This window comes from Hemitrygon akajei, chromosome 9, assembly GCF_048418815.1.
Source record: "Hemitrygon akajei chromosome 9, sHemAka1.3, whole genome shotgun sequence".
Taxonomy (NCBI): domain Eukaryota; kingdom Metazoa; phylum Chordata; class Chondrichthyes; order Myliobatiformes; family Dasyatidae; genus Hemitrygon; species Hemitrygon akajei.
Window position 1 is genome coordinate 100,270,866 of NC_133132.1, and position 25,262 is coordinate 100,296,127.

At 40.8% G+C, this 25,262-nt stretch overlaps 1 protein-coding gene across 9 annotated transcripts in view; it reads left to right on the forward strand.

Moving 5' to 3' along the window:
* The window catches only part of ggps1 (geranylgeranyl diphosphate synthase 1), a 98,597-nt gene extending 74,054 nt beyond the window's left edge, over positions 1-24,543 (forward strand). For 5 of the 9 annotated variants that reach the window (XM_073056645.1, XM_073056643.1, XM_073056642.1 and 2 more), the window contains one exon: positions 13,899-24,543. In XM_073056645.1, the coding sequence (XP_072912746.1) occupies positions 13,899-14,654 (756 nt within the window). In that variant the 3' untranslated portion in view covers positions 14,655-24,543. Of the gene's footprint in view, positions 1-1,974; positions 2,055-6,496; positions 6,637-7,468; positions 7,507-13,898 lie in introns of those variants that run through there. The other 4 variants (XM_073056650.1, XM_073056649.1, XM_073056647.1 and 1 more) reach the window with 4 other exon arrangements.
* The last annotated feature ends 719 nt before the right edge of the window (positions 24,544-25,262 follow it).

Genomic DNA, 25,262 nt, shown 5'->3' on the forward strand with positions numbered 1-25,262 from the left:
GAATCCACCGTGAATACAGGCCCTTCAGCGCAATCTGTCTATGCTGACCACGGTGCCCACTAAACTAATCCCAATTTCCTGATTTTTTTCAGACAAAGGTTCAGAGTTGGTCTTGGGGCTGACATTGTCTCTTAGTGAAGCAATGGAAGATGATGAAAATTGGGGGGTGTATTACTGCAGAATGAGCCTTTGATTTTGCGTGGGGAGTGTAGGGTTCTAGTTATGGGATCCTCAGAATTATGGAGAATGGAGGCTGAGTCACGTGGAGGGGTGGGGGGAAGTATGGTTATCTGAAAGCACTTGGTGATACTTGCATTTAAACTACACATGATGTAAGGTACTTAATAGGAGTTTGTGCAGTAACATTTAGTACTGTGATGTGTTTGGTCACTGGTAAGTCAATGTAAATATTTTATCAAATTATGTTTGTGTCACCATATACTACCCTGAGATTCATTTTCTTGGGCGTTCACATGAAAATAAATACAGGGGAATTTATGAAAGACCGACAGCCAGTGTGCAAAAGATGATATATTGTGCAAATAAATTTTAAAAAGTAAATAGTACTGAGAACATGATTTGTCAAGTCCTTGAAAGTGAGGTGACTTGAACATAGTAAAATGGGGAATAAAGAAGGGGAAATGGTTTGAAAACCTTGTTACTGGATGCAGAGCAATAAAAACTGGGATTACTTGGGACAAAAGAAAAAATGTTGGATGTTTGTATGCCTAGAGGAGATTCTATAAAAGGGCGATTTGAAACGAAATAAGGAATGGAGTGTAAAGAAAAATTTTAAATACCTATTTAATGGTTTGTTAGGAGCTAGCAGCCAACTATTGCAGATTGATGGGTGAACCAGGTACAAACATGAAGGTAAAGAGCCTTGAGCAGTGGTTACAGTTCAGTTCTAATTTCTGCTACATAATTTAGTTTTTGCCCCCTTCCTTTACACTTTTGATTTACATTTACCCTTTTACTATCCTGTGCCACCGGTTGCTTGAACCCTTCCCAACCCCTGTCTGTTGTAAGATTCACCAGAACTGGTCCCTTTATGGTTCATGGGAAGCTCATCTCAACAGAAACCCTTAATTGGTGTGGGGTACCTGGAGTTTGTATACTGGAAAGATTTTATATCAACAGTCAGCCACTGGACAGATGGGTGACCATGAGTGGGTTGGGAGAGTATGGTAAGTTTACACTATCAGGAAAGTTGAACAATTCATATTCTTTCTGAAGAGAGCTGGGCTATGCACAGATACACGCACATCATTCTACAAATGTGCAATAGAGAGCATCCTAACAAGCTGCATTACTACAAGGTGCAGAAACCACAGTGGTCAGGAAAGCTCTTTAGTGGGTAGTCAAAACTGCCCAACTCATCCAACGACACCAACCCACCTGCCAACATATATGCAATGGTTCCAGAAAAGGGACAATAACATCTTGGAACCCCGTGCATCCTGATCATGGACAGTTTATTCCACTCCCATTAGGGAGGAGGCTACATAGCACCCACACCAGGACCACCAGACTCTAAAACAGTTACTTTCCCAAGCATAAGGATGATTAACATCATCCCCCCCCCCCCACCCCAAAGCACTAATACATTATCATTTCCTGTCAGTCAGACACATGTGCCAAGTTTTACTTTATAGGCATACAATCAAAGTATATAAGCTATGTTATATAGTTTTTTTATTATTACTAATCCCAAGTAACAAATATTTCATCACCTTTATTTGCATCTGGAAATAACATTAATCTTGAATATGTAATGGCAAATATCGTTTACTAAAGTGCCGCTGTTGGATTTACTTGGCTGTAGTATTTAGCTGTACTGTACCATGATTGAAGATTGCCTTTTAGTGCCATCTACAGGCCAGAGTGTACAATTACAATTGTAGCTGTTAAAGTATTAAGCCCTCTATTGCAATCCTATCCTGCTTCTTAGCACACAAAATGCTGGAGGAACTCAGTGGGCCAGGCAGCATCTACGGAAAGGAATAAACAGTCAATATTTTGGGCCAAGCCTCTTCTTCAGGACTGGTAAAAAGGTGAGAAGTCAGTGTAAGAAGGTGGCTATTGTCCCAGTTTTTCTGTCTGTTGTACCTGTCCTAGTAACTAGGCTTTCCACACGGGCGTGCCTCGGATCCTTTCCCTCCTGAAATAAGCTCTTGACAGAGCCTTTGCCTACATCTCAAGTATTCACTGCATTTTTGTTCTCACCCCTTCTTCAAAGCAGCTACATCTCCACCTCAATGACCTTTGAGTTCATCAATAATCAACAATTTTGGCCACCTCCAGTCCAGCATTTCTGAGGGACAGTTTCTGCAAAGCTCCATCCTGATTTTTGTCTCCACCAGCTGTTATCCTCAAGCTACTTTTCCCACTTTTCTGTGCCTTTGCAGGAGATGTATCACTTCACTTCTTCCAATCCCACCATCCAAGTACCCAGACACTGCTTCCAGATGTGACAGTAATTCATTTCTACTTTCAATTTCATTTGGTGTTCAGTGTTAGGGTCCCTGCATTGAAGCCAAAAATCAAAGCAGCAGTTCTGTTGGTGAAAACATCTTGTCAATGAGAGAGGTCAGAGGAGAAGGGCTAGACTGGTTCAAGCTGACAGGAAGGCTACAGTAAGTCAAATTACTATGTATTTACTATAGTGATATGCAGAAGAGCATCTCTGAATGCACAGCACATCAAACCTTGAAGTGGTTAGGTTACAGCAGCAGAAGACCACTCCAGGTTCCATTCCTGCACTTAAAGAGTGGCCACTGAGTGTATGTGTATTTTGATAACACAAGTATATATGTTGTATACTGCATATGTTGACAAGGTGCCACACATGAGGCTGCTTACCAAGTTAAGAGTTAAAGTTCCTAAAATGATTAGAGCATGGGCTGATTGGTAAGAGGCAGCAAGTGGGAATAAAAGGATCCTTTTCTGGTTGACTGACAGTGACAAGTGGTGTTCCACAGGGGTCAGTGTTGGGACCACTTTTTATGCTGTATATAAATGATTTAGATGATGGAATAGATGGCTTTGCTGCCAAGTTTGCAGATGATACGAAGATTGGTGGAGGGGCAGGTAGTGTTGAGGAAATTGTTAAGAGGCAGAAGGACTAAGACAGATTAGGAGAATGAACAAAAAAAGTGGCAAATGAAATACAATGTTGGAAAATGCATGGTCATGCACCTTGGTAGTAGAAATAAGTGTGTGGACTATTTTCTAAACGGAGAAAATTCAGGAATCTGAGATGCAGTGGGAGTTGGGAGTCCTTGTGCAGAACACCCTGAAGGTTAATTTGCAGGCTGAGTCGGTGGTGAGGAAGGCAAATGCAATGTTTGTATTCTTATCAAGAGGTCTAGAACACAAGAGTGAGGATGTGGTGCTGAGGCTTTATAAGGCACTGATGAGGCCTCACCTTGAGTATGGTGAACAGTTTTGGGCCCCTCATCTTATAAAAGTTGTACTGGGATTGGAGAGGGTCCAGAGACAGTTTACAAAGATGATTTCAGGAATGAATCAGGAAGGGTTATCATACAAGGAATGTTTGATGGCTCTTGGTCCGTACTTGCTGGTATTCAGAAGGATAAGGAGGGATGTCATCGAATGTTGAAAAGCCTGGACAGTAAATGTGGAAAGGATGTTTCCCATGGTGAGAGAGTCCAGTACAAGAGTGCACTGCCTCAGGATAAAGGGTGCCCTTTCAAAACAGAGATGTGGAGAAATTTCTTTAGCCAAAGAGTGGTGAATTTGTGGAATTTGTTGTCACATGCAGCTGTGGAGGTCAGGTTGTTGGGTGTACTTAAGGCAGAGATTGATATGTTCGTGATTGGGACATGGCATCAAAGGTCACAGGGAGAAGGCCAGAAACTGGGGTTGAGGAGGACAAAAAAACGGATCAACCATGATTGAATGGCAGAGCAGACTCGATGGGCCAGATAGAGTAATTCTGCTCCTATGTCTTATGGTCGTATGGTATACAATATATGCTACATTTGTAGCAAGCAAGTAAGTTTGAGCTATGCATCAAAGTGGAAAATGTATTTCTTTGAAAGGTGGGATGAGATCTAGTTGTAATGGTTATTTATCAGAATCTGCCAGTCAGCTGAGTGGCTGTTTATTACTTCAGAGGTAGGTAATTTGTGGTAATAGGTGGTTCAAAATCCAGGATACCTGCACAGAGGAACCATTTTATCTGGCAGTTGAGGCTTTGTATGAATTTGAATCTGGGATGGGGTGGTCTGTTGTGTGTTTAAAAAGCTTAAAGCCACAGTTGTGTTTGCAGAATAGAGTTGCCTGTCTGTAGTTAGAATGCAACCTTATTGAATGTTGTATTTCTGCTGATTCTTTGTACCATGGGGGGGGGGGGGGGTTCTGAAGGTCCCTAGGAAGAAACTGGTTAACTTGAACATTGTCGGATTTTTATGTTCTCCAGTGAATCACTTTGAAATTATATTTGTGTAAAAAGTTGAGCTCAGTCAATAAGTTAGTTATCCTGAATCATCCAGTCCCGAAAGCCCACCATTGAAAATAATCTAGTACTCTTTTCCACTTCCAGCGTCATCCTGGTCTGTGAGATAGTGCAGGGAAGGCTATTGGAAGCTTTATATTTGTGTTCTAATGCAAAGGAAACTGGTCATTGTGAATTGACAAGGATGTTGATTTAATATCCTCAAATTATTGCTGATGGTCTAGATTGCACACAATGTAGTAGGTTATGTGAACTAACCTCGAAGAAGCAAATCTCAAAGGGTAACATGAGCTGGCAAAAATAGATGTAATAGCCTTCATGATAGGAAATATAAGACAAAGGGTTTTTGTGTTGGTAGATGTTAAAGAATGGAGCTGAAGTTTTAAATGGTTAATGTTGAGAAACATTTGGGTGGTAAAGCACTGGAAATAATCAAAGGAACATGGAATGTGGGACTGTTTTCATGGGGTTAAACTGATCTATATCTCTACATACCTTCCTGGATAAGTAAAGATTCAGTCACAGTGGCATAATAATTAGCATAATGCAATTACAGTACCAGTGACTTGGGTTCATTCCATTGTTGTATGTAAGGTGTCTATACGTTCTCTCCATGACTGTGCGTTTCCTACAGATACTCGGGTTCCTTCCACATTCCAAATATACATGGGGTTAGTAAGTGGGGGGCATGTTATGTTGGCGCTGGAAGCATAGTGACATTTGCAGGCTGCCTCAAGCACATCTCAGACTGTTAGTCACTGACGTCAATGACACATTTTTGCTATGTTTTAATATGCATAAAGCTACTAAAAGCCATTGATCACTATGCGTTTGGAAAGATTTACGTTGGAGGAAGTGTGCTAGTAATTTCCTAGAATAATACTTATACTCGCAGTATAAGATTAAGAAAAGAGATGACACAAACTTGTGTTCCCTAGACTTTGAAAGGCAAAAGGATCAATTGCCTTTGGTAAAGGGTTCTGAAAGAAGCAATATTCCTAAGGTATGAAATTAAACTGGCCTTTGGGAAACTTCTCAAGCAGAAGTTAGCAGAAACTTGGAGCAGTCGTCTGCGAAGACAGCTAATAAATTAACTTAATTGGTGCTTTGAGAGGCAAGGAAAGGTATGTATAGTTCATCAGCTGTGTGACAGACTCATTGCTAAAGAGTCAACTCCTATTTGTTTCAAAGTTGGGGCCCCCCATGTGGAATCATCTGTCCCTCATTTCTTCAACATTGTCTTAAACACCTTATAAACACTAATGAAATTCCATCTTTTTTTTAGTTTGTTTTCTTTTCCTGCTGGAAAAATTATCAGCAAAAGCACAGCATGGGCCAGCACCAGGACAACTGTGCAGTGAAATAAACAATTTATTCGGGGCACATTTGCTTCAAGAAAATAACTTGATTTACAATAATGACAGCCTTGACTGGAAGCCCAGAGTCTGAAAACAAGTTAAAATGAATGATTTTGTACAAACCTGTACACCTGTGTTGGGAGGCTGTCAACCCTGTGGTTTAGATATTGTGCCTGTCATGCAATAGGCTAATTTCCTTGGTTCATGACCCAGAGAATATCTGCTTTCATTTCCCCTCATCGCAAGAGTGCAGGAGTTAGAAGTTAAATATTTCTCCTGTACAGCTTATTGTTTTTTCGACAGATGTTTTAATATTTTCAGCATGAGTGCACTTTTTCTGACTTCATTTTGATCTTGTCCATGATTAAGGAACTCATCACAAAACTAGGTAGATTTATTACTTTCAAAAACAGCTGGGATTCCCTTCATTTATTTGGGACGCTAAACCGTCTAATTGAGACAGGAGCGTGTTGCCGAACAGTTTCTAACTTGAACTTGTGTGGCCATTAGTCACTACACTGCTTAAAGTGAAGTAAAGTTTATAAATAGTCAGTTGCATGTGTTTGTTTTTTTTTTGTGATTTTTGTTTCTAATTGATGAAAAATAAGCAGCAAGACAATTCAGAACTGTTTCGCTCACTGTGCATTCTTTAATTCAGGCTTGGAGATGTCAGGAACGGTTGGGAGTGAAAAACAGTTTTACTGAAGGAGTTGGGAACTATGAGGAATTTGAAGATGTCACAATCATCTTGAATGTTACAATGGAAATGAAGATTTGGAGGATAATATCAATAGAATTGTATGATGCTGTCCTATATCTGCACTGGGTGTTTGCATTGATTTTGTTCATTTGCAGTCAATCAAAAAATCATGGCAGTATGCGTACACTGGATGAATTCCTGAATTGTAACTATTAGGAACTAATTCAATTTTATAGTACTAGTAGAATTCTTTATTTCATTGAAATATAATATTTGCTACTCAGTTAAACAGTAATTTGTCTTTTTTATACCTTTCATCTTTTTGTATGAAACTTTAATTGGGGCAGCAGCTTAATTGGACTAAAATGGACTGGTGCCTGTGTCTTAATTAACCAAAATCCATTGTATTTCAAAAGAAAGGAGTCAGAAATCAAAACATGCAGACACTGCCTACATTTGAAAGTAATGCTCAAGAAAGCAGTGAGGAAAATATTGCTGAACATAACAACTGGAGTAAACAAATTCCTTCAGCTGGGCTTAGTTCTAGAATTGCCCAGTCACATTTGCCATAGAGCTGCCCACTAATTCAAATATAAATTTTGATTGTTACGCAACTCTTTAGTCTTTCAGCTCTTTGCACTGTCACAGTATGGATAACCATCACTATTCTTTAAACCACGCATGGAGAAAAAGTAACACGAGTGAATCTACAGATGCTGGAAATAAATAAAAACACAAAATGCTGGCAGAACTCAGCAGGCCAGACAGCATCTATGGGAGGAGGTAGTGACAACGTTTCGGGCCGAAACTCTTCATCAGGAACCCTTCTGAAACATCGTGGCCAGTGATTGCCACTAAGGGCAACATCCCTCGGACTGTCCACAAAACAACCTCTTTTACTAACTTTGCATCTTTTTCTTTCAAATGTAGTTCTCCCACTGTTGGAGCCTGTGATCTATATTATGGTGGTGAGTTTTTGGGCCAATTGAGTGATCTGGAACTTTGCTGTCTCTAAGAATGTTTTGTGAGCTTTTGAGTGAAGTGTTCAGTCTCGAGGCTAAGAAGCCTGCCTTTCAGTTGATGCCACTGGACAATTGTGTGGGAGTCCTGGGTCTTGAAAATTTAGTCGCCTCGGTTTGTGGATTGGACTCGTGATGATGTGTTCTGGTTGCTCTTTTTGTTGTTGGGTGATTTTAATAAGGGTGGCCTGATGACCTAACACTAGATTGAACTGAATGTGCTGGACTCTTTCAATTTGTGTTTTATATTCTGTGTTTTTTCCCTCATTCTTTTTTGCTATTTGCATGTTTTTTTTGCATTCTTTGAATGGGTTCCATGATTTTCTTTGTTTCATGGCTGTCTGGTGAAGACGAATCTCAAGGTTGTATACTGCATACATACATTGATAATAAATGTGCTTTGAATCTTTGAGAACAGTCCAGTACACAATTATAAAAATTATATTACAATAAGATATTTAAATAATGTAAAAAAAAGATCATGAACAAAATTAGTGAGGTAGTGTTCATGGGTTTATTGCCCATTCAGTAACTGATGGCAGTGGGGAAGAATCTGTTCCTAAAACATTGAGTTTCTTCAGGATCCTCTACCTCCTCCCTGATAGTAGCAATGAGAAGAGGGCACATCCTTGGTGGTAGGGGTCCTTAATGATGGATGCCATCTTTTTTGAAGCATAGCCTTTTTGAAAATGTTTTCAGTGCTGGTAAAGGTAGTGCCCATGATAGAACTGGCTGAGTTTATAACTTTCTGCAGCTTTATTCAATCCTGTACAGTGGCCCCCTCCTTGGAGTCAATTGTTAAGGATGAGATTATGGAGTACTTGGTAACATATTACAAGGTAGGACAAGATCAGCATGGTTTTCTTAAGGGAAAATCCTGCCTGATGAACCTGTTGGAATTCTTTGAGGAGATTAAAAGTAGGATAAATAAAGGATGCAGTGGATATTGTATATTGGACTTTTAAAAGGTCTTTGACAAGATGCCACACTTAAGGCTGCTTACCAAGTTAAGAGCCCAAGGTATTACAGGAAAATTACTAACATGGTTAGAGCATTGGCTGATTGGTAGGAGGCAGCCAATGGGAATAAAAGGATCTTTTTCTGGTTGGCTGCCAGTGACTAGTGGTATTCTGCAGGGGTCGGTATTGGTACCACTTCTTTTTATGCTGTATATAAATGATTTAGATAATGGAATAGATGGCTTTGTTGCCAAGTTTGCAGATGATATGAAGATTGGTGGAGGGGCAGGTAGTGTTGAGGAAACAGTTAGGATGCAGAAGGACTAAGATAGATTAGGAGAATGGGCAAGAAAGTGGCAAATGAAATACAATGTTGGAAAATGCATGGTCATGCACTTTGGTAGTAGATATAAATGTGCGGACTATTTTCTATTTCTAAGCGGGTAGAAAATTTAAAAATCTGAGATGCAAAGGGACTTGGGAGTCCTTGTGCAGAATACCCTGAAGGTTAACTTGCAGGTTGAGTCAGTGATGAGGAAGGCAAATGCAATGTTCGCATTCATTTCAAGAGGCCTTTCATACAAGAGCAGGGATGTGATGCTCAGGCTTTATAAAGCACCGGGGAGGCCTCACCTTGAGTATTGTGAACAGGTTTGAGCTCCTCATCTAAGGAAAAGATGTTCTGGCATTGGAGAGGGTTCAGAGGAAGTTCACAAGGATGATTCCGGGAATGAAAGAGTTATCACACGACGAATGTTTGATAGCTCTGGGTCTGGATTCATTGGAATTGAGAAGGATGAGAGTGTTTCTGACTGAAACCTTTCGAATGTTGAAAGGCCTAGACAGAGTAGATGTGAAAAAGATGACTCCCATAGTAGGGGAGTCTAGGACAAAGAAGGCATGGCCTCAGGATAGTGGGGCATTCATTTAAAATGTATGAGGAGAAATTTCTTTAGCCAGAGGGTGGTGAATTTGTGGAATTTATTGCCACAGGCAGCTATGGAGGCCAGATATGGGTATATTTAAGGCAGAGCTTGATAGCTTCTTGTGGCATGTGGCCAAGTGGTTAAGGTTTTGGACTAGCGATTTGAAGGTTGTGAATCCGAGCCCCAGCCGAGGCAGCGTGTTGGGTCGTTGAGCAAAGCACTTAACCACACACTGCTCCAGTCCACCCAGCTGAAAATGGATACTGGCGATAGACTGGTGTCCTATCCGTGGGGAGTCTCGTACTCTCAGTCGCTTCATGCCACGGAAACCGGCATAAGCACTGGTCTTGAGCCTATAAAGGCTTGGGACAGACTTATAGGCTCAAGACCAGTGCTTATGCTGGTTTCCGTGGCATGAAGCGACTGAGAGTACGAGATAGGTTCTTGATTGGACATGGCATCAAAGGTTGTGGGGAGTGGAGCTGAGGAAGGGAGAAATGGATCAGCCATGATGGAATGGCAAAGCAGACTCTATGGGCGTAATGGCCTAATTCTGGTTTTATGGTCTTTGCCAGATAGTATTATAAAAGTGACCTAAGGGGGAAAAATTTTCTATATGCCATCATCGGGATAATTGAATGCACTGCTAGAGTGGGAAGCAAAAGTTATGAACATCAAATATTAACCTTTTTGCACTTAGATTGGAAGTGATTGGATGAAGGAGTGAGGAAAAACTTGCAGTTGCAATGAGCTGGCATTGAGCTGAATTGGCTTCCTTCAGTCCTACAGCTCTTGTGTGATTCATCATCAATTAACAGTGCAATTTGTTCTATTAAAATATCCAATGGTGAAAAGCATTGCATTGTGTGTTGGTGTAATAAGCACAGGATTGACTGAATAACATGACCTCGTCCCGGTAAAATGTTGGCGCACTCAGTTGTAGGGGCTCTTCTGGGTTCAGATAATGATGTAATTATTTGTCCATTGTGTCTTTTTTATGATCACAAGACACTGCTGCATATTAAAAACATTGTCCCACTAATGATTTGCTTGATAGCAGTGGAGCTGGACTTATTGTGTACCATGTTGCTGCCTGTAACTCCCACCCCACCCAGAGTGAGGTGTAAAAGGCAGTGCGCCATCCAACAAACATTGCAAATGATTGTCATGGACATTTCCCCTGTTTCATATTGGCAATGTAGAATTCTGCAAGTCCAGTTCACTGGTTCATCGGCGAGACCAATGGCAATGGAGCCCTCGTTCTGTGGGGTCACCTGGTGCAACTGCCAGGGGGAGAAGATGCCAGAGGCAGTGTTGGAGAGAGCAGAAACTTGGCAAGCATGTTGGAGTCTGTGCTGGGTTGGGAGCTGGCCCCTTCCTTCAGTGCTGCACTCCAGAGCTTGCTCAGTGAAAGACCTGCTGTTGCACTAGTGTATGAGAACTGTTCCAGGACAACATCCCATGCACCATCAGTCTACAGGCCATGACACTCAGGACTTGGGCTATATTATTTTTGTAACTGTTATAATTATACGTACCTTGTGCTGTGTGTGACTGTTGGTATGGTGTTCTACACCTTGACCCCTGAGGAATGCTGTATTCATGGGTATGGTTGAACTTAATATTCACATCACAAATGCTCTAGCTAATCTTGAAAGATTAGGGGTGCAGGATGGAATGCTGAGTTTTCGGTGCCCTTCTATATTACAGCAGATAATACTGCTAGTTTAAGGATTTGTTATCAATATAGAGGAATAAATGCAAGCTGATTCTGTAGTGGGGGAGGGTTGAGGGGGGTAGGTGGTGCAGTCAAGTATGTACATTCATAAAGAATGAGAGATGTCTTCAAGTTGCTGTCTTTAAATGCAGTCGAGTGAACAATGCGTATTCAGCAATTTTGGCACATTAGGATTGGAAACCTGTTAAGTTGAGCTTTCCTTTTCCAGTTCCTACAGGTTGTAATAGTGCACAATAGTATCCATGAAAATTCTTGTCCCAAGGGTTATGCGTCTTTTACTGAATGCTACATTACTCCAAGCTTATTAGGTCACGGCTGCTATTTCAACATAATCAGATCAGCACATATTTTGGAGCACGGGATTATTGTAATGAGGGATACCAGTGCCTGAAGTAACACCGAACTAATAATAGCTGTTTTCTTGTGCCGAGCTGTCATTTGATACACAAGTAGGAAGGTCATTAGTGGCTAAGGGTTTTGGGTTGTGAAAAATGTTGAATGTTTTAGTGTTTTCCTACCAATTACTTTTGACTGTTCATCTTAGATTATTAAAATGAGTCGTTGCTTGCAATGAGCTCACCAGAGCCAGTATCTACTGTATATCAGGTTTCCCTATACTGCACTCTAATTTGGGAATGTTAGATCGTTTTTGTAGATATTTTCTGTGCTATGTCATCTTTTGTTTTCTATTTAAATACTTGCTGAGAAGCATTATAATGCAAAGCTGGAACTAAGGGATAATTATAAGTCTGAATTTGTTGAATAAAGGCTTTTAAACAGCTGATGCAGCAGTGCTTGGAACTCTGCCGCAACATTGAGAAAAGAACTGGATATTTCACCAATCACAGTGCTACTACTAAAATCACTGTGATGTTGATAGGACTTCAGATATTTGAAGTCGATAAGGATGAATTTACTCGTTGTGTCAGGAGAGTTGAGATCTTTACAATTTTTCCCTATTCTAGATCATTAAAGTCTCCAAGGCTGAATACAACATTTGACAGTTTCAAATCTGAATTTCACTTCATTGCAACCTCCTGAACTTTGGAAAGCAAAGTATTTTTGGTCCATTGTGGCTTAGCAACATCCTGATTTATGCAGTACCTCAGGTGGGATGTAATATTCCGTAGCTTGAACTGCTGAAGGTGTAGCTTTTCCTTGAGGGCTGAAGAGGGACTAAAGAGTGGTGTTGAGATTTAACTATGTGCTACATAGAAATCTGCAGCACATTGCAGGCCCTTTGGCCCACAATGTTGTGCCAACCATGTAACCTACTAGAAGCTGCCTAGAATTTCCCTAGCGCATAGCACTCTATTTTTCTAAGCTCCATGTACCATGTGGTAGAAGAACTAAAACTCTAAACATGCATCCCTTAATCTTCATGCCAGACTCTCAGATTTTACAGATTATTGGATTTTTGATATACCAACACTTGGTGAAAAGTGGTGTAATTATCCAGTGAAGGGAGCATGGAAAGTGAGTCGGATACTAAACCATAAGGATTTCTGAACAGTTAGAAAGCTGATAGTCAGAGTTGTAAACTGCAGTTATTGGAAGCAAAGGTCATTGAGCATGAATGAGAAGGCTGCTGTGAAATAGAATACAGGCAGAAAATATTGGCTGAGTCAAAGTTTATGATGGATGTGATGCTGACTGATTCAACTACCAGAATAGTGTTCTGAAATTAGATAAGCATTTCATAGATGAGTTTTAAGGATGGAAGTGGATTGCACTACAGATATAATGTGGTTGGCAACTCTTGAGATGTGTAAGATTCTAAGCCTTTGAACAGCTTCAGACAATGGACTTGGGCGGATTTGAAATTATGTAGTGAAGCTAAAGGTGACTTTGTATAAACCCATTATTTAACTGGAAGAAATTCCAGCACGTCCAAGCAGTCTTTTTATACAGTGGAAATAATGGAAATTTAAGTAGAAATAGCTCAAGTTGGGTGCCATCAATGTACGCAACCAGTTGGCACCAGCCAGCTACAGTACAGCGTCAGTGATCAGGTTTAATTCCTGCTGTTGTCTGGCAGGAGTTTGTACATTCTTGCCATGACTATGGATTGCCTTTGGATGCTCGATTGTTTTTTTTTTCTCCCCCCTCCTGGAAAGACATTGAAAGCATGCTGTTACTGTTGGCCATTGATAGAAATGAATCATTTCATTGTATGCTCCATTTTGATGTACACGTGCCAAAGCTAATCTCTTTTTGAACTGGCAAGTCCAAAAGGAAATTTGCGGTTTAGGGTATTAGCAAAACAAACTTATTCTGCTTGCCTATTGGTTTTGAAAATGGGCAACTGCAATGGGAGGAAGTTTGGATGGGACAGCTGGTGTGGGAGTTTGATATGATTTGAAGGAAACTGCATTGTGGGGCAATATGGAAGAGAAAAACTAAATTGATTTTGATGAAGGGATTGGGAAAGATATGGAAATTAATGATATCTTTGGGGTCAGGGATTAGAAGTAACAGGCAGCTGAACTCCAAAGCTTCATCATGGCTGCTTCCACTGGTTAGACAAGGAAGATCCTGGTTTCAGAGGCAGCTTGTAACTGATCTTTTGCTTCCAGGGTGATCAGAGAACCAGTGCAGTGCTTGTAGTCTAGTCAGACCTTAGATGGATGGTAATGTTCATGTGATATTTGTTCTTTTTACAGAACCAAAATTTAGAATTATGACATTTTCTTTCACTTTGTTCTTTTTTTGCTCCAGGTTATTATCGAAATTACAGAAATGTTACACAGTGCCAGCTTACTGATTGACGATATTGAGGACAATTCCAAGTTGCGCCGTGGCTTTCCTGTGGCACACAGCATCTACGGAATTCCCTCTGTCATAAACTCTGCCAACTATGTCTACTTCCTGAGTCTGGAGAAGCTGCTGACCCTCGGCCATCCAGAAGCGATTAAACTCTTCACCCAGCAGCTCCTGGAGCTGCATCGTGGGCAGGGCCTGGATATCTACTGGAGAGACACATACACCTGCCCCACCCTTGAAGATTACAAGGCTATGGTGCTGCGGAAGACTGGAGGGCTCTTTGGCTTGGCTGTTGGCCTCATGCAATTGTTCTCTGAAAAGACATTGGATTTAAAGCCGCTTCTCGACACATTAGGGCTTCTATTCCAAATTCGTGATGATTATGCAAACCTGTTTGACAAGGATTACATCAACAACAAGGGCTTTGGTGAAGATTTAACGGAGGGCAAGTTCTCCTTCCCTCTTATTCATGCCATCTGGTCACATCCAGAAAGTACTCAAGTCCAGAATATTTTGCGCCAAAGAACGGAAAATATAGATGTAAAGAAATATTGTGTAAACTATCTAGAAAAGGTGGGTTCTTCTGAGTACACCAAGCAAACTCTCAAAGAGTTGGAAGCTGAAGCTTATAGAATCATTAGTAAGCTTGGTGGTAACCCACAATTAACAGCGTTAGTAGAACAACTTTGCCAACTGTTTAAGGAGACATAAAAGGAACTTTCCTTTTCCACTTAATTACTTTAGCTCCTTCATTTTTAGACATATACACACTCCTGCAGTTCTTTTGTTCATAAGCTCCCTCTTGTGCTCATCTGAATATGCTCTGCACTTTTCCCTCCATTTTCTCCCCCTCAAAGGATTTAACCATGAAGTTGAGTTTAAGTTATAAAAATGATAGGCTATCCTGTAACAAAATTAATGTTTTGGTATGATTGGGTTCCAGTGCGTTGCCAGGATTTTATTCAGGACCGTAAGTATGGTTGATTTTCTGCAGATTTAAGAACACTAGATGCCATAATACTAAATAAATTCTTTGTGCCTGACTCTTATTTCACCCATTGGACACCCTTGTCCAACCTGTAGCAGCAACTGCAGGAGGCACTTCTGCCAGTGATCCCAGGTTTACCTGCAAGGATTTATTCCTGTGCTTGCCATTGTGTGGGGGAAAAAGTTGGAAGGCAATTGAACAAAACACTGGGATCTCACATGAAATCTTTTGTGAAGTAAAGGTGCCAAGATGACAATCACTGATTTTTCACACACAATTGCGAGCTTGTAGATTGGTTTCTTGTTACACTCAGACTGCAGGTGGAACTTTAAAGAAGAATGAGGTCTTGCCTTGCTTCCAGATTGATAGTCGTAGTAACTTTGCTCATCTTATGTACCCTGGGAAAGGTATTCAAGTGCAGCTCAACCCAAACATGCAAATGTCCTCCCAGAGATTATGCATCAAGCTGCCAACATCGGCAGGCCATATCTGCACAGCATTTTATTTTTAAAGTAACTTGGATGTTTTGAGTCTAAATGCTTAATTGTTTTTTAATAATTGTGCCTATCAAAGTATGTATATATTATTCACTCTTGAGATTCATCTCCTGACAGGCAGCCACAAAACAAAGAAACCCAAAAGAACCCTTTTTTTAAAAAAATGGTCACCCAATGTGCAGAGAGGGAGGGGGAGAAAGAACAAATCGTGCAAACAATTAAAGTAAGCAAATAGCATTCAGTACGAAAGTGAGTCTGCAGTAATGAAGCCCGGAGCTGGCCTCACCTCTGCCTTGGTTCGGCACAGAGCCAAGTAAACATTGCTGTGCCCACAGGCATGAAGCCCAGAACAGGCCTTCAGTCTCAGTTCAGTGCAGAGCCAAGTAAATGTCATGGAGCAGGGAGCAGAACTGCCCTGGCCCTCGCCTCTGGTCCCAGTACCCTACCTTTTCAATCTCTGGCCCAGCTTTTAATTCGTCCAAGTATGGGGTTGTTCCATGCTCCTGGACCCGAGCCCTGTTGCTTTAATAGGCTCTGGGCCTGGACCCTGCCGCTGCATTTTATCCTGTCCCTGACCTTTCCAAGTCAACCTGGCACTTGGATCAATCAAACCTTTGTGTAAGTACACCTGTCCTTGATTCAGCCTTGCTTCACATAGCCCCAACTTTGCCTTGTCTCTGTTCGCCTCAACTTCACCTCACACCCAGTTGCTTCAACCCTCGACTCAGCCTTGCCTTCACTCGTTGTTTGCAGTGATCATTTACCATTCATTTTACCAGAAGCTATGTTGTTAATAAAGTATTTAGTTGTATTCTTTGGTTTGTCTGCTGTCAATAAGTAGTTACTGGGCTTCATGAGCACTACCTTGAGCCGGAACCCAGAAAGATCAATCCCACAAAAGATGGACGAATAGGCCTGGTTTGTAACATTTCCTTGTCAATTGTTTGTGAACTTTGTGTAGAGAATGAGGCCTGACTGCCTGCTTCCAGGATTGGACAAGGGTTGTTTTTCTTTCCTAAAGTGCAGGGGGATCTGGTTTTTGATCAGGGTGTCTTTTAAATCTGGTTTTTGAATAAATAGGATACCATACATCCTATGTATTTGATACTGGAATGAATCTTTGGCCTAAGATCAGGAAATTTAGGGATCTTAAGTATCATTGTAAAAAGTAATTTTGTAGGCAGTTGTAATAATAGTGGTGTTCTGGTTGAAATTTTTTAATCCATCATTTAAAAGAGAATCTCAATTATGTTTATCTCGTATGAAGCAGAACTCTCAGTCAGGACAGGGAAAGATTAAAATTTTTGAATCCTGAGAGAGCTCATCAGTCGTTTTCTGTGGACAATTTTCCCCAGATGCAGTGACAAAATGGAACATGATCTTCTTTACTTGACAGTATTCCCACTCTGCTGCTTCAGGTTGGCATGTTTTTGAGTCTTCTCAACATGAACCTTGTCTAGAGATCCTCATTATCCTTAAGTCTCGCCGTAAGACATAGGAGCTGAATTAGGCCATTTGGCCCATTCAGTCTGCTCCACCATTCCATCATGGCTGATTTATTATCCCATTCTCAATCCCATGCTCCCTGTAACCTTTGTCCCTGATTAAAAAAAAGAGCCTATCAACTTCCTCTTAAATATACTCAATGACTTTGCCACAGACAGCTGAATTCCACAGATTCACTACCCTCTGTCTAAAGATATTCCTACTGATCTCTGTTCTAAATGGATGTCCCTCTGTTCTGAAGCTGTACCCTCTGGTCCTAGACTCATTCACTATAGGGAACATCCTCTCCATTTCCACTCTATCTAGACCTTTCAATATTTGATGGGTTTTGATAAGATTCCGCGCCCCCTCCCCATTCTTCTGAACTCCAGTGAGTTCAGCCCTACAGTCATCAAAAGTTCAACAGTTAACGTTTTCATTCCTGGAGTTATTCTCATGAACCTCCTCTGGGCCCTGTCCAATGCCAACATCTTTCTTATGTAAGAGGCCAAAACCTGCTCACAATGCTCCATGCGATCTGATCAAAGCCTCAATATCACATCCTTGCTCTTGTATTCTAGACCTCAATGACTGCGAACATTGCATATGACTTCCTTACCACTAACTCAAGCTGCAAGTTGACCTTCAGGGAATCCTGCACAAGGACTCCCATGTCCCTTTGCACCTGTGATTCTTTTTAATTTTTTTCCCTGTTTAGAAAATGCCTTCTGCTTTTATTCCTTCTACAAAAATGCATGTCCATACACTTGTACTATATTCCATCTGCCACTTCTTTGCCCATTCTCTCAATCTGCAGACTCCATGCTTCCTCAACACTACCTGTCCCTCCACCTATCTTTGCTTCATCCGCAAACTTGGCCGTCATCCAAATCATTGACATATACTGTGGGGGAGAAAAAGTAATCCCAATGGAACACCGCTAGTCATCAGCAATGAAGCAGAAAAGACCACCTTTATTCCCTCTCTTTACCTCCTGCCAGTCAACCAATCTTATGTCGATGTTAATCTTGGCTGTAATACCATGGGCTCCTGTTAATCAGCCTCATGAGCGGCGCCTTGTAAAGATCCACTGACTCAGCTTTGTCCTGTGTTATTTCCTCAAAGAATTCCAACAGATTTAACAGGCAAGATTTCCTTTTAAGGAAACCATGCTGACTTTGGCCTATTTTATCATGTGCTTCCAAGTACCCCAAAACCTCATTCTTTATAATCGCCTCCAAAATCTTCCCAACTGCTGAAGTCAGGCTAACTACTCTATGAATTTCTGTTCTTCTGCCTCCTTTAAGAGTGGAGTTGTATTTGCAATGTGTCAGTCCTCTGGAACCATTCCAGTATCTAGTGAGTCTTGAAAGATCATTACTAATCCCTCCAGAACCTCTTCAGCTACCTCTTTCCGAACCCCGCAGTGTAGTCCATCTGGTCCTGGTGAGTTATCTATCTTCAGACCTTTCAGCTTCCCGAGTACCTTCTCCTTAGTAATAGTAACTACATTCACTTCTGCCTCTTGATGCTCTTGAATTTCTGGCATTCTGCTAACTAGTGTCTTCCACAGTGAAGACCGATGCAAATAAATTTAATAAATTCATCTGCCTTTTCTTTGCCTCACATTACTACCTCTCCAGTATAATTTTCCAGCAGTCTGATATCCACTCTTGTCTTTCTTTTACTTTTTATATATTTGAAAAAGCTTTGGGTATCTTATTTTATTGGCTTGCTTCCCTTCATATTTCATCTGTTCTCCCCCTTACGGCTATTTTAGTTGCCTTCTGTTTTTAAGTTTCCCAATCCTTTTACTTCCTAGTAATTTTTGCTATAATATATGCCCTCTCTTTTCATTTCATGCTGTCTTTGACTTCCCTTGTCAGCCATGGTTGTGCATTCGTTATTTAGAATGCTTAATCTTTGGGATGTGTCGATCTCCACCTTCTGAGTTGCTGCTGGAAATTCCAGCCATTGCTGTTCTGCTGTCATTCCTGCTAGTGTCTCCTTCCAATCAGTTTTGGCCAGCTTCTCTCTCATGACTCTGTAATTCTTTACTCCACTGTAGTAGTGCTACCTCTGACTTTAGGTCTTTCCTCTCAAACTTGGGGTGAATTCTATCATATTATGATGAACACTGCTTCCCAAGGATTCTTTACCTCAAGCTCTCTAATCAAATCTGGGTCATTTATAACACACAAGCTGTTCTAAAAAGCTATCTCTTAGGCATTCTACAAATACCCTCTCTTGGGATCCAGCCCCAATCTGATTTTCCCAATCTAACTGCATATTGAAATCTCACAATGACTATCACAGCCCTTTTCCAGCTCCTTTTTAGTTTGTATCCCACATTCTGGCTACTATTTGGAGCCCGTATGCAACTCCCATCAGGGTCATTTTACCCTTGCAGTTTCTTAACTCTATCCACAAGGATTCTACATCTCCTGATCCTATGTCAGGATTTGATTTGATTTTTTCTCCACCCCCTCTGACTACCTGTCTGTTCTTTCAATATAATGTGTATCCTTGGATATTAAGCTCCCAACTATGATCTTCCAGCCAAAACTTGGCGATGCTCGCATCATCATACCTGCCAATCTCTAATTGCAGTATGTGATCATCTACCGTATTCCATACCATGACAGCAAATTAAGTCAAGAATCCAAAACTTACTGTCGCCTATAAATTGTGATTTCTTAAAGGTGGGCAAAATGAAATGTATAACTTTCTCACATAAACTCAACAGTCCAGTCATGTTCTGAGGCATATTAACAGCTGGGCAGTGACCCAACACGGGTCCCACCTGAGCTGCTTCACCTGCCTATTCAATCCACGGATGGACTTGGAATAACTAAACTACATTTAACAAGGAAAAGGCTGGTTCTTTAGTGTAAAGAGTTGGTTTAAAAATTGGCCTCAATAAGAATTAACACCACTCATTTGAGCTGCATTCATAAAGCAGAATTCTGCTGCTGCTTGTAAGGAGTTTGTATGTTCTTCCCATGACTGTGGATTTCCTCCCACAGTCCAAAGATGTACCATTTGGTAGGTTAGTTGGTTATTGTAAATAGTTCTGTGATTAGGCTAGGATTAAATTGGAGGATTGCTGGGCTGCATGGCTCAAAGGGCCTATTATGTGCTGTATCTGAATAAATAATTAAAAATTATACTTATCCACTGCATTGGCAGGCTAACCCAGTGGGAAACTCCTCTTTCCTACATCTGCTGTTCCCACTGACCTCTCTATTGCCTACAATATTATCACTTTATTGCCATTAAGACACTTAGGATCCCTAAATTGCCTGATGGTGGGCTGGAGGTTCATTCCAGTTTATGTAGAAACAATGATATCCCCAGTTTTGCATTCTGATAATTGCAATGGGTAATCAACTCCCAGATCTCTATCGTGTGCTCCTGACGAAGACCATAAGATATAAGAGCAGAATTTGGCCTTTTGGCTCTTTGAGTCTGCTTCACCATTTCATCATGGCTGATCCAATTTTTCTCTCAGCCGCAATCTCCTCCATCTCCCTGTATCCCTTCATGTCCTGACCAATCAAGAATCTTATCAACCTCTGCCTTAAATATACCCAAAGACTTGACCTCCACAACAGCCTGTGGCAATGAATTCTATAGATTAACCACTCTCTGGCTAAGAAATTCCTCTTCATCTCCATTATAAAATGACGTCCCTCTATCCTGAAGCTGTGCCCTCTGGTCTTAGACTCCTGCGCCATATGACATGGCTGTCATCTATAAATCATGGTTCCTTCAAGGTGGACAAAATCCACTTATATCAAGGCCTTTCACCATTCGATAGGTTTCACTGAGGTCATCCCTCATTCTTCTGAATTCCAGTGAGTAGCAGCTAGAGCCATCAAACACTCTTCTTATGACAAGCCTTCCAATCCTGGAATCTTTTGAATCCTCTCCAATGTTAGCACATCCTTTTTTAGATAAGGGGCCCAAAACTGCTCCCAATACTCCAAGGGAGGCTTCACCGGTGCTTTGTTAGACCTCAATTTTAAATACTTTAATATTCTAGTCTGCTTGAAATGAATGCTAACATTGCATTTGCCTTCCTCACCGCTGACGCAACCTTCAGATTAACCTTTCAGAAATCCTGCAAGGAGTCTCCCAAGTCCCTTTGACCCTCAGCTGTTTGAATTTTCTCTCCATTTAGAAAATAAGCTATGCTTTTATTTCTTCTACCGAAGTGCATGACCATGCCCTTCCCGATACTGTATTCCTTCTGCCACTTTGTCCATTCTCCTAATGTAAGACCTTCTGTAGCCTCTGCTTCTTCAACACTACCTGCCCCCTCCACCTATCTTCATATTGTATGAAAACGTGGCTACAAACCCATCAATTATGCAATCCAAGTCATTCACATATAACATAAAAAGTAAGAACCCTTTGTAACATCATTGGTCACTGGTGGCCAATAGGCTCCCTTTATTCCCACTCTTTGTCTCCTACCAATCAGCCAATTCTCTATCCATGTTAATATCTTTCCTGTAATATTGTGGGCTCTCAAGTTGTTAAGCAATCAAGTTTGTGTGCAACTTTGTCAAAGGCCTTCTTAAATTCCAAATAAACAGCATCCACCAATTCTCCTTTGTTTTTCACAAAGAATTCCTACAGGTTTGTCAAACAAGATTTCCCTTGAAGAAACCATGGTATATTTTATGTGCCTCCAAGTACCCTGAAACTACATCTTCAACAATCGACTCCAACAGCCACCTAACCAGTGAGGTCAGACTCACTGGCCTATAATTTTCTTTCTTCTGCCTCTCTCCCTTCTTGAAGAGTAATGTTCCAGTTCTCTGGAACCATGCCAGAATGTATTGATTCTTTAAAGATCATTACTAATGCTTCCATGATCTCTTCAGTCACCTCTATCAGAACCTTGGGGTGTATACCATCTGGTCCAGGTGACTTATCTACCTTCATGTTGGTGCATGGCCAAGTGGTTAAGGCGTTCGTCTAGTTATCTGAAGGTCGCTAGTTCGAGCCTTGGCTGAGGCTTGCATGTGTGTCCTTGAGCAAGGCACTTAACCACACATTGCTCTGTGACGACACCGGTGCAAAGCTGTATGGGTCCTAATGCCCTTCCTTTGGACAACATCGGTGGCGTGGAGAGGGGAGACTTGCAGCTTGGGCAACTGCCGATCTTCCATTTAAAAAAAAACCTTACCCAGGCTTGAAACTTTTGAAACTTTCCAAGGTGCAAATCCATGGTCTATTGAGACTAACGGAGGCCTACGTCTACCTTTTGGTTTCCCAAGAACCTTCTCCCTACTAATGGCAACTTCACACATTTCTGCCCTGACACACTCAAACTTCCAGCAATCTTCCACAGTGAAGACTGATGCAAAATATTTATTTATTTTGTCCACCATTTCCTTGTCACCATTACTATCTCCAGCAGCCTATTGTTTACTCCCATCTTTCTCTTACTCTTTATATATCTGAAGAAGCTTCCGGTATCCACTCTAATATTATTGGCTAGCTTTTCCTTTATGACTTTCTTAGTTGCCTTCTGTTGGTTTTTAAAAGCTTCCCAATCCTCTAACTTATCATTAATTTTTGCTTTGTTATATGCGCTTTCCTTTAGCTTTATGTTGGCTTTGACTTCTGCTCCTAACAAAATATTCAGAGCTTGGTCTTGGTGTAACCAATCCCTTTTTTTTGCCAGGAATGCAAATTAAGTTTTTATGGCAAGATCCTTAAACCAAAGCTATGAAACTTGCTTGGTTATGGCATCATTGAAGTAGGATATGGCACAATATCTGTACTGCTGTGCTGTGACAGGTATCTATGACTGAGACCAAATATGAATTAATCATATCCTTGCCAGACTTCTAAACAATGGCAGAGCAAAAAATGGTGCCACGGGAAGATGAGTACTGAGGTTTCAAGGTCCCTGCAAAGGTGATTTTTGTCAGATAGTCCTCATAAACAAACAGATGGCCCAAAAACCAAAAGGAGGCACAGGTCCAGGTTGCCCTGTAATGAGAAAACCAATGAGAAGTTCCTGTAACTGAGAGAATGTGGACCACTTCTCATATGTAAAATTCATCTCTCCACAAGCATAAATATTGGTGATGAAATCCACCACCGACAAGGTCAGCTACCTCAGAACTCTTGGAGTGGAAACAAGTCGTCCTGAAACCAAGAGGAATATCTGTGGTGAAGCCATCTCAGCTTTGAGACATCAAGAGTAATAACTGTGCTGTATGTAAATGCTGTCTCTAGTATCCTAGTAAATACCTACCTCTCAAATGAAACCCGTACAAAATGCTGGAGCTACTTGGGTCAGGCAGCATCTATGTTCTTCCAGCATTTTGTGTGTTGATTTGCATTTGCAGCACTGGTAGAATCTCTTGTGTTTGTATTTTTCTAATGAACTTGGATCAATAAAATCCAGGTCAATATTGTTGATCTCCTACCTGGCAATGTTATTATAAATATTTTACTTTATTTTTTAAAAATAGCTGTAGTCTTGATATTAATTTGTAAGCCAGTTCTAAATGAAATTTTTTTTTGGGTTGCAGTTTATGCCCTTAAAATAATCACTATTGACTGCAGTGTTGTCAGATGCATTGAAGTCATTAAGGTAAAAGACACTCCCAGCCTTCTCCAGGGTGTATAAGAAGACATCCTTAACAACTGTCATTTGCTGGTTAAGTGTCCGTCTGCTGTTGGCTCTAGTTCTTCCTACCCCTGGGTTCCCTGAGGGCTTTGATAAATTGGAGCTATATTGTAATTACTGTTGGTTCCCTTCACCCTAGGTAAAGGAGGTGTTTGTTTCCTTTCAGCCTGAACGACACTTGAATCAGATAAGACCTAGTAAAGAATGAGACAGCTAGGAAATTTATACAACCAATTATCAGGACAGGGCTGTTCAGGAGTGTAGTTGGTGAGCAGTTTGAAGCGATTTAAATCTGAAGTGTTACAAAGATCTAGTGTTGATAGGATTGAGCTTCAGGGTTGATTTGCATCCAGTAAATGTATTGTGGCAAATAGAATTTGGGTACATCTCTAAGGCTCGGCTGAATGTCAGTTAGGCTTGAGGACCAAATCAAAGTGAAGTACTTGTGCATAGGTCACTGGATTTTGACCTAATCCATTATTTTACCAAAAACTCTGAATATGTTCTGCCTGGTGTTTTTTTTTGCAATATTTTAAGCTATTGGCATCATTGAGAAGTGCTGTCTTGTTTCTCTGTACCACCAACTAACTCCCTGCCATACCATCCTGTCAATCTCTATCATGTGTTTGATAGGTTTTTTTCCCTTTTGTTCAGAACTAGAAAAATACTGTCCAGTGTCACCTTTTGAATCTCATTATATTTGGTGCACCTGATGGCACAGTACATTATGCTTATTGGCATTGTATGGAATTCAGCTGATTCCTCAATCTTCATCATTACCAAGAATTCACACCATTCATCACTCAACTCTCAGGAGACAGTCAGTCAGGTCAGTAAGCTAATGAGCTCTATCGATAATATACCTGTCCTCCCAATAATGGACCTTTACACTCTGGAATTGATAGCATTTGCATAATGCATTTTGTACTGTAATATGAAATACAACAATAAAATGAACTACAGTGTCCAACAAAATGTGTGAACGTAAATATTTATTGAATTATAGCATCATATCACCTGTAGTAGTTGTTGATATGGTCAATTCCATTTGAGTTATCTGAAGTAAATCCATATGATTCAGCAAAGACATGGATTCAGTTCCTAACACTGTTTGCAATGTGTGTATGAATTCCCCTCACAACCGTGTGGGTGTCCTCCAGTGCTCCAGTTTCCTCCCATGTAACAAACACCTATGGGTTAGTAAGTTACTGGTCACATGGGTGTAATTGGATTCTTTGCGACAGTATCTTGTTTAATGTTATGTGAAAAATTTTGTCATCAACAGTGTTTTGCTATCAAGACTGTGATTCAGGCAGATGTTGTTAACATATGCTGCTTGTCAACACGCTGCCTTAAGACCTAAGTAAACTTAATTTGCATTCAGCTGGGACAGTGGTTGGGATAAACAACCAATAGAACAATTTGTAATGGGGGTAAAGGAAATCTTGAATATGTGTCAAATTTCACTTCAAGATCTGTTCATGTTTTTATAAACTTGTTTTCTGTTTCTGAATCTTTGTGTTACACCTTTCTGCGGAAACAGCTTTACTTCACGGTTTTTGTTGACCTGCAGTATCTTTTGTCTCTTAACGTCTTTGGCTGTAAGACCCTCCATGATGCTACAGTTCAATTAAATACAAAATCCTGAAGTTACTACACAAGCTTTCACTGACCTCAATTTGAAACTACTCTTC